Source organism: Sorex araneus, chromosome 2, assembly GCF_027595985.1.
Source record: "Sorex araneus isolate mSorAra2 chromosome 2, mSorAra2.pri, whole genome shotgun sequence".
NCBI classification, from domain to species: domain Eukaryota; kingdom Metazoa; phylum Chordata; class Mammalia; order Eulipotyphla; family Soricidae; genus Sorex; species Sorex araneus.
In genome coordinates this window covers 291,579,361-291,589,537 of record NC_073303.1, presented here as the reverse complement: position 1 = coordinate 291,589,537, position 10,177 = coordinate 291,579,361, and the positions used below count along the sequence as shown (strand labels likewise).

The following is a 10,177-nucleotide window of genomic DNA, read 5'->3' as shown; positions in this document are numbered from 1 at the left end:
AGCGCCGCTGCTGTGAAATCCATCACCCCAGGCTCGGCCCCCCTTCACCTCTGTCACACGGTTTCCTTCCATCCTCCCCTCTCTGGGCTGCCACTGCCATGTTCCAAGCTGACTTTGGAGCATCTCCCGTGCTCTCCCCCGCTCCGCCCCCTCACCCCCAGTAGCATTGACTTTGGCAAATGTCTTGGGGACCAGCAATGTCCTAACCTGTTTGCTTTTCCAGGGCTGATGTTTGCAGGGGTTTTCTTGGAACCAGAACAGAAACCATCCCATGTCCTTATGCAATTCCTCAGGCAGACTCTGGATGATAAATAAAACCCTCAGTCCCTTTCTCTATCCACCTTTCCCAGCGCAACACCTGGGCTGGTCCTGAAGCTTCCAGCCACCAACCACTTGCCAGGGCCTTTCTGGAGTGACCATGAAGTCGCTCTCCCTGCTCCTATTCCTTTCTCTGCTCACAGACTGCAGGTCTCTCCCGGCGAGCACGGGGAATCCCGCCGGCTTTAGGGAACTGGACTGTGATGACCCGGAATCAGAGCAAGCAGCCCAGGCGGCCGTGGACTACATCAACAGCAACCGTCAGCTGGGCTACAAGCACACTTTGAACCAGATTGACAAAGTGAAAGTGTGGCCTCGGGTAAGTGAAGCTGCTGAGCAGGAGTTAGAAGATGACATCTCTCTCCTCCAGCAGAACCTCAGAAAGATGAACTCTCGGATGCCCAGGAGGGCAGGAGGTGGAAGGAAGAGGTTAATGAAGGAAACATTCAGTTCTGTGTCCCTGGGTCGCTGGAGGGCAGTGGATGGGCATTAGAGAGAGAGGGAGGTAGACGAAAACACTTTTCCTGAAATTTTTGAAGATCACAGTATTTTTGAATCTATGACTTGCTAGAAAAACTAAAAGCTCAGGAGATTGAAATCTAGTTGCTTAATTACCACAGACTAGAAATCACTTGAATTTCTCTGCTTTTGTGTCTCCAGAAAGAGAATGAATGAAATGAAAATTAGCCTTTGACCTGCTCTGTGCCAGGCCCTTCAAATATGTCATTTTATTAACCCTTTACACCCCTGAAACCTCTGACTTACCTAAGAGGAAATCAAAGCTCTGGCATGAGAAAAGAAGAAAGAGAGAGAATGAGAGAGAGAAAGGGAGATAGACAGACACAGATACAGAGAGAGACAAAGAGAGGGAGAGAAAGAGGTAGAGGGAGAGAAAAAGGTGCCTTCCACAGAGGCAGACTGGGGTGGGGTGGAGGGGGGTGGGAGGGAAATGGGGATACTGATGCTGGGAAATGTACACTGGTGTAGGAATGGGTGTTGGAACACTGACTGAAACCCAATCATGAACAGCTTTGTAATGGGTTATCTCATCATGATTCATTAAAATGAAAAGAACTCTGACATATTGAGGCATTGTGGGGACACAAGAAAATATAATTAGTAACCTTTAGGCTGGGATTCTGTGTTTGCTTTGTTTGGGGGCTACTGCATCAGTACTAATGGCTGACTCCTGGCTCTGCGCTCAGGGATCACCCCTGGTGGGGCTTGGGGAAACAGATGGGGTGCGGGGATCAAACTGAGGTTGGCTGTGTGTAAAGTAAGTGGATTTCCCTCTGTTCTATCTCTCTGGTCCCCTAGAATGGAATTTTTAATTCCATATCCATGTCCCCTTTTCTATCTAAACTGCCTCCCAAAGATACCCACTCCCATGCAGAAAACTGTCACAGAGAGGATTCACTAAAGATCAGACTTGAGAAACATGTCTATGGAATCACTGGGGATTACAGAGCTGAGGGGTAGATGTCTTTTAATGCATTTTGCATTCCTATTTTGGAATTAGATTTTTGGGGAGAGTGAACCAGCTGTACCCGTGGTTAACCCCTGGCTTTGTACCTAGGTGTCACTTTTAGCAGTGTCCAGGGAATGAATTCCAGGTGGCTGTGCAGAGTAAAGCAGCCTACCCACTTATCTCTTTGGGCCCTGAATTTTACTTTATCTCTGATGCAGGATAATTCTTTCAGCATCCATTCTAAGGTATGAACTCACGTCAAGGGTTATGGGAAATAACAGATTGAACCATAGGAAATTGCATTTTTTTAAATGTCAAAAGTTGTCCAACTAATGGCATTTTTGATGGTTCAACCTAAGTTTAAGGCAGCAAAGGCATAGGTATTGCCTATATGAGGTTAATAATCTAAGAAGTAAAACAGACAGTAGGGTGTTTACTCTGATTGACATGGGTCTCACAATGCGACCAAATGTTTAAAATTAGGGCTATTCCAGATGAATTTTAGAAGTGCTGCAACCATAACGAAGAGAGTGGTGGTTTTGAAGAAACACTGGTCAATTAAAGAAGAATTCTGTTGGAAAAACAACATGTATATTTCAGAGGAGGCAGAGAGAGAGAGAGGGTGAGAGAGAGATCTGGACAAGATATTGTGATTGTCAACAAAAGCAGAGTTGGTGAGGTCTTTCCTTGAGTAATCTAGGGACACCTTGCTCTTATTCGACAAAGGTGTGAGACTTAGGGTGTTGAGTGAGGCACATCTGTACCTCATAGAACAGCTGTCTCTAGGAGAGCAGATGCTAAGGAGTTCAGTGATTCAAGCTCTGCTGAACTGAAAGGAAGAGGGTAAAAAGTATATGGCACCTTCTAAATTTTCTGGGATTTGAAGAAAGGATTCAGAAACAGGAGAAGTGGCAAGAACAAGCACAGGAGAGTTGCAAGCTCCCCTCTCCCCTGCCCCCTGCCTTCAGCCCATCTGTCCTCTTCATCTTCATCCTCACTTCATCACCATCATTTCGTCTGTCACAGAGGCAGAAGCTTCACTCTGTGTCCAGCAGGGAGCTGTAGAGAGCAGCAACTTCACGTCCAGGAATTGACGAGTCCGTGGACAAAAACTCAAGGACAGCCTTTTTCCTTTAGGAAAAAAATAGATAAGAAGAGAGAAAGAAGTAGAGGGACGACAGAGAAGAGAACATAGGGACAGTATAAAATTATCTGGCAGCAGCTTTACATTGTTGCACTACTGAAAAACAATCCCGAACTGACTTTTTCATAGCACCATTGGGAAGGGTGTAATTTCCTTCAGCAAATACCACTGAGAAAAAAATTGCAAGAAATGCAGCTCAAGTTTTTATCCTCAGGTCAGGCCTGGAGTTAGGCAGCACTGCTGCAGGCTAACCAATAATAGGGCTGTCTTTCCCCCATCTATTTGTGTTTTTTGTAATTTTTTTTTGCTTTTTGGGTCACACCCGGTGATACACAGGGGTTACTCCTGGCTCTGCACTCAGGAATCACTCCTGGAGGTGCTCAGGGGACCATATGGGATGCTGGGATTCGAACCCGGGTTGGCCGCGTGCAAGGCAAACACCCTACCCACTGTGCTATTGCTCCAGCCCCCTCCCCCCGCCCTCATCCATTTGTGAGGATGGATACTGGGGTTCCCAGTCCAAGGCTCCACGGATGGGAGAAGAGGCAACTCATCTCTTCATTCCGTATCTCCACAGAGGCCCACGGGCGAGATCTACGAGCTGGAACTCGACACGCTGGAAACCACGTGCCACGCACTGGACCCCACCCCACTGGCCAACTGCTCTGTGAGGCAGCTGGCACAGCACGTGAGTGCCCCTCTCAGGTCACTACGGGGAGTGGGTGTGTGTGGGGGGGGTGTGGGTGTGGGTGTATGTGGGTGTGTGGTCCAGCCTGGTCTGTCATGGTTCTCATAGAGCTGGCCCCTTCCCAGCCTGCCATCACGTCCTCCCAGCAAGCAGATTCTTCAAGTGCACTTTCTTGTTTTAAGGTCCCCCATTGTAACCAAAGGGTGTAATGTTTTGATATGCACCCCCTGCCCCCTCCATGGTCAGGCTTTATGATGTTCCCCTTTGACAATCTGGGAACAACACCTTCCAGTGTGGAGAGTGAAACAGCCTGTGCTTCTCCCTCACCCTCACTGAGTTTCTGTCTCCAGGCTGTGGAAGGAGACTGTGACATCCGGTTGCTGAAACAGGACGGCCAGTTTTCTGTGGTTTTTGCAAAATGTGATTCCACTCCAGGTAAAATCTGAGCCTAATTTCTTGGTAGAGAGAGTGAGGAAGGAATCGAAATTGTTTTCGATAGAAGTAGTTTATATCACTTGTTTGGTAAGGAAAAGCCAAAAATACCCTGGGTCTAGGAGACTAGTTTAATTGATTTTTAAAATTTTTTAAATTGAGATCCTATAGGTTACAATGCTATTAATAATGGTTTCTTAGTAGATAAAGACCAAACATGATACGCTCTCAGTATCTATATTGCAAACCACAATGCCCAAAAGGAGAGAGAGAGAGAGAGAGAGAGAGAGAGAGAGAGAGAGAATGGGGGAAATTTTCTGCCATGGAGGCAGGGAAGGGTTGGGATGGGGGGGTGGGGTCGGGGATACTGGGGACATTGGTGGTGGAAAATGTGAACTGGTAGAGGGATGGGTGTTTGATCATTGTATGACTGAAACTCAAACATGAAAGCTTTGTAACTGTATCTCAGGGTGATTCAATAAAAAAATAATAGTTTCTCATGCACATAATTCCAACACAATTACCCATTACCAGTGTACTCCCTCCCTCTCCCAAAGACCCCAACATCCTTCCCTCCCACCCCACACCCCCTAACTCAACTGTGCAGCTCAGTTCTCCTATTACGTTGCCTTTGGAACTTTGCTGCTACCTTGCTGTGTGAGTCTTTAAACCCCACCTATGAGAAATCATTCTATGTGAATAGAAATAGAAATAGAAATAGAAATCATTCTACTTCCCCTTGAGAAACTTTTTCAAAGAGCTGTTCTCAGTGGGGGTGAAAACTTCCCCCAGACAAGAAGAAGCTCCTGCAGAGATGTCCACAGGACAGGAGTCCACGGAGGGGTCAGCAGAGAAAATGCCAGAAGTCATTGGCTGTGCTTCTGAGCCTTGCCACACAGGCAGAGCGGGGGAGAACGCCGCAGAACATTGGTCACTGAGCGGGCTGCCTCTCTGTGCTTAGACTCTGCGGAGGATGTGCGCAAGGTGTGCGCGAACTGCCCGCTGCTGGCCCCACTGAACCACACCAAGGTGGTGCACGCCGTGGACGCCGCGCTGGCCGCCTTCAACGCTCAGAGCAACGGCTCCTATTTTCAGCTGGTGGAGGCTTCCCGGGCTCAACTTGTGGTAAGACGGAGACCTGTGTGACCTAGGGGCCAGTTTGGTGGCTCTTCTGGAACGCTTGTGATGAAAGAGGGCTGAGGAACAGAACCGGGGCGGGGGCAGCAGCGGTTGGGTGGTGGGAGAAAGGTGAAAGAAAGGGCCTCACGGGCTTTGAGTGCCCCGAGAAAACCTTCAGCTCCTTCCCCGGGGTTCATTACTGTAACAAGCCAGCAGGCACCTCCCCAGAGCCCCTCCCTGTGAAAAGTGGGCTCCCTGTTTGAGATAAAAAAAAATCCCACTTTGATGGATGTCTGAGCATTGTGTAACTGAGACTTAAGCCTGAAAGCTTTGTAACTTTCCACACGGTGATTAAAAAAATTTTTTTAAAAAAAATTCCCACTTTGGGGCTGGAACAATAGCACAGAGGTTAGGGCATTTGCCTTGCACGTGGCCGACCTGGGTTCAATTTCAGCATCCCATATGGTCCCCCCAGCACTGCCAGGAGTAATTCCTGAGTGCATGAGCCAGGAGTAACCCCTGTGCATCACCGGGTGTGACCCAAAAAGAAGCACTGTAGCACTGTCATACCATTGTTCATGGATTTGCTCAAATGGGCACCAGTAACGTCTCCATTGTGATACTTGTTACTGTTTTTGGCATATCCAAAAAAGGAAAAAAAAGAAACCCCCACATTACCCAGGGAAGCCCCTCTGGTTCTCTGGTGTGCACCCCCTCCACAGCCACCCCTCCCCACCCTTGCACACTGGCATTGTCCTAGACGTCAATGTCACAGGCCTACTTATACCCAGAGGCACATAACAAAGAATCCTTAAGTGCCTCTTGACTCACTAAAATATACCTGTACTGCATAGACAGTTCTGCATGTTGAAATGCCGCAGCTTTCTAACGTGGTATTCTGGAAACAGCCCTAGTGTCCTTGGAAATACATTGGCTAGGTGGTAGTCCTGTTCACCGATTCATGGATTCTTAAATACCCCACCCCAGACTCTCACAAATAAATACCGATGGGAGTGTCCATAGTTCTCAAGAATGATTTAGTAAAAGGAAAAGAAAAGCACACGCATCTTCCATAACCTAAACGTTTTCCCCCTTTCCTTTCCACTTTCTGTTTTGTTTTGCTCTATAAAATAGAAAGGAGAACTACATCATTACTTTCCTGCCCCATCTTGGAGTCACCCCGGTCTTGGATGCTAAAGGAAGGCAGCCCCAAGAGAGAGCAAGGGCGTGGGAGGGCCAGGGTTTCCATGCAGCTCAGTGTGGCCTGAATTCCTGCCTCTTGCTTAAAAACTCACCCCTGCCCTGAAGAGTAGCCAGTAAATACTTTCACCGGCTTCAGGGAAGTACCCACCTAACTCAACAAGCACTTCAGATAGCGTTCTACAGTTGCCCTGCGGAAGCCATCAGGGCTGTGCTCCTGGCCACACGCTCCGGGCTGTGTGCATGAACGCCTTAGCGTTGTGCAGTGCCATGACTGTCTGTGCTTCTCTCCAGCTTCCCTTCTTCCCTATTTCAAACTAAGTCGTGTTGCCTCACAAACACTTTTATTTATTCTCATCAGAATGTCCCACCCTCTACCTATGTGGAGTTTGCTGTGGCTGCCACCGACTGTGTTGCAAAAGATGTCACAAACCCAGCCACGTGTAATATGCTGGCAGAGAGGGTGAGTAGACCAGGGCCAGGGGACAACAAAGCCTGTCAGAAAATGCCTCATTCTTAGAGCAACTTAGCATCCCGAGGCTGCAGAAAAGAGAGAACAGCGAGAAATACCCAGCTCCCCATGCAGCTGGGTCACAAGGAGATTTCCACTGATTCATCTCCTTTAGGTCAATGAATAATCTCACTCTTCAAGAGCTGTGGAGGGGGCTGGAGTGATAGCAGAGTGGGTAGGGCATTTGCCTTGCACACGGCTGACCCGGGTTTGATTCCCAGCATTGCATATGGTTTCCTGAGCACCGCCAGGAGTCATTCCTGAGTGCAGAGCCAGGAGTGACCCCTGTGCATTGCTGGGTATGACCCAAAAAGGAAAAAAAGAGCCCTGGAGTTAGGAGAGAGTCAGAGGTTATTTTCGGATTAAGCCAACTCATGTCCAGCTGCTGGCAGTGTGAAGTGTAGGCTGTCAAATATACTGCTATAAAAATGTTCAAGTCCTTGAGTCAGATATTTCAACTTCTAGAAATTCATCCTATAAAAAATCAGAAATGTTAGAGAGAAAAAAATGTTTATAAAGATGATTTCTATAGATATAAAGTGCTCTGCAAAGGATCTGAATGCCCAACAGGAAGGGATCATTCAATAAAGAACGGATCTTCAGAAAATAAAAAGTTATGCACTCTAAAAATTACATTTCAGAGAAAATACACGTGAACAATACAAGAAAATATTAAAATAGTGAGGGAAAGAAAAGGATATAAATGGTAGAGTCACAAATATCTGAATTTTGGAATTATATTTAATAATATTTTAAAATAAGAAAAATATATATGCTACTAACTCTGATTCTACACAGTTACCACCATATCTGGAATTATGGGGTGATCTCTCTCTCTTAAAACATTTCTGTATTTTCTATAAGATATGTAGAATGGTATATCATATGTTTTATAAAAACTATCAAAAAAGAGGAACTGGAATTTGTGAGGAACATTATCATAAGGAGGGACTGGAATTTCGGTCTCATGCTTTGACATGTGGGGGGAAATCAGTGAATTGGAAGAGAATGCCATATATTGAATAAATTCCTCTAATTTCCTCTTTCTCTGTGGGCAGCAATATGGCTTCTGTAAGGCCACGCTCACTGAGAAGGTCAATGGGGAAGATGTCGCTGTGACCTGCACAGTGTTCCAAGCACAGGTAATGGCATCCTGAATATCCTTTGCCTTCCTCTGCAGAATTCATGACACTTAAAGTTCACGCAGCATCTCTGTAATTACTGGTAATTTGCTACCCTCTCCTCGGGGCCTACTGTGAAAGTTTGTGCTGGGTATAAGAATCAGCAACACTTGGAAGAGTATGAAGACCGTGACTTCCTCTGTGCCAAAGGCCACCTTTTCACTTGCAGGAGATTCGGCAATGTTTCTGAAATTGCAGGATAGTCTCTGCCTGGCAGCTCTTAGGGGCTGTAGATGACAAAGAGGGAGATGCTCTTGGTTCCAGGTTATCCAGGAGTTGGGGTGTTTTTGCTGGTGAGGGTTTTATATACACAATTTCAATATCCTCTATACCGTGGATGGAAAACTTCCAGCCTGCAGGCCATATAAGGCTAGTGAAAATCGTGTGTTCTGAAGCTGGTGCAAGACAGGACAGAAGAAAGCTTTGTATTGGCTGCCTGTGGTCTGCCTGCTATATTGTGTGGCCTGAGAATGATACCATAACTATCCAAATGGCTCTTGGCATTAAGAATATCCCCTAGCCCTGCAATACAATAGACAATTGGTGAGTCTAGAACCACACTAAACCAGATGTATCTCTTCTGTAGCTCTGATAGCAATCTTTTGCACCTAAGTAGTTTTTCTTAAAAAAAAAACTGTTTCTTGAGAGAGAGAGAGAAAACGTGAGAGAGAGCGAGCGAGAGAGAGAGAGAGAGAGAGAGAGAGAGAGAGAGAGAGAGAGAATAAAAGTGCCTGCCAAGGAGCATAGAGGCAGGGCTGTTGGTGGGAGGGAAACTGGGGACACAGGTGGTGGGAAACAGAAACTGGTAAATAGATGGATATTGGAATATTGTATGGCTGAAACCAGTCACGAACAATTTTGTAACAGTGTTTCTCACAGTGTTCCAGTTTAAAAAAATCACAGGCTAAAAATTAGGTATTCAAGTAATGGTAAAATTTATTTTTTAAAAAATGTTTCCTTTACTAATAAAAATTATTACTGTTAGAGACTTGGGTGAGTGTTGGGTGTGCGGTGATCTAGCCTAAGAAGAGGAAGGGAGTAGTCTAAGGAAATGTTTCTTTTTTCTGCATGTGTTTCTGCAGCCCCAAGTAGATGCCGGGGCCTCCAACCCAGTGGTGGACGCAGCTCCGCCGGCACCTTCTCCAGCTGACCCAGCCCCGGCTGCCATGGTGGTGGGACCTGTGGTGATGTCAGTTCCCCCAGGACCTCCACTGCACCGGGCACACTACGACCTGCGCCATTCCTTCTCCGGCTTCACTTCTGTGGAGTCAGCATCAGGAGAAACGTTCACCAGGATGAAGAAACCCAAGCCAGCTGTTGCTGGTCCAATGGCTCGCCCATGCCCTGGAAAAATCAGATACTTTAACGTATAAATGAAGGTCAGAGATAAGAATTTGGGGTGCTCAGAACATAATCCCTATGTGCCCAGGTACCAGGAAACTTGTCTAATGCCAGGGCGAGTGCTAACCGACTCAGAGGACAGAAGCAGAGGAATGAAGGCTGAGTTTGATGGAAAGCATTAAGCTGACAACTTAGTTGTCATTGTTTGGATGCTTAACCATCACTGTTGTGGTCTCTGCTTTCTGGGTGACCTGAACAGATAATTGGAACTGTAACTTTTAAAGGTGCTATTTTCAAGTTTATACCTGCTTATTAATAAAAGTGCCTGAAGAACCTTCCTTAAAAAGGTTCTAAGCTCTACATGGTCATAATTATTGCCTACTTTATCCAAACTCATTTGTGCAGTATCTTTTCCCAACTATTACACAAACATCCTTAAAAATAGAGGCTATTTCCTGATTGAACGAAGTCACATCTTGCCACTGTGAGTGTGAAGTGTAGGCTCTCAGATACATTTCATTCAGACAGAACCTGATTCCAAAATTCCAGTTCAGGCCTTGAACTGCTTGATTCCAGCATTGCATTTCCAAATGACTCCAGGATTTCTTCATCTGAATTCATTTTGAATAGCTTCCTGTGTGATTTATCTAAGAAATGTGTACCTGAAAACTCAAGATTAATCAAAACGTGCATACTCTAGAAATATTTCTTCCTGAGACAAAACATAAATTAGGATGAGTTATGAGGTCATTAAATCCACTGTACTTCTAGTACA

The 10,177-nt window shown here is 46.1% G+C and overlaps 1 protein-coding gene across 1 annotated transcript; it reads left to right on the top strand.

Moving 5' to 3' along the window:
• The first annotated feature begins 345 nt into the window (after window positions 1-345).
• AHSG (alpha 2-HS glycoprotein) lies at window positions 346-9,767 on the top strand. The gene is made up of 7 exons (XM_012936206.2): window positions 346-637; window positions 3,508-3,618; window positions 3,969-4,053; window positions 5,012-5,175; window positions 6,731-6,832; window positions 7,939-8,022; window positions 9,144-9,767. Exons 1-7 carry the CDS (start codon window positions 419-421, stop codon window positions 9,432-9,434), a joined length of 1,056 nt encoding a protein of 351 aa, XP_012791660.2. The 5' UTR covers window positions 346-418; the 3' UTR covers window positions 9,435-9,767.
• Window positions 9,768-10,177: the final 410 nt, after the last annotated feature.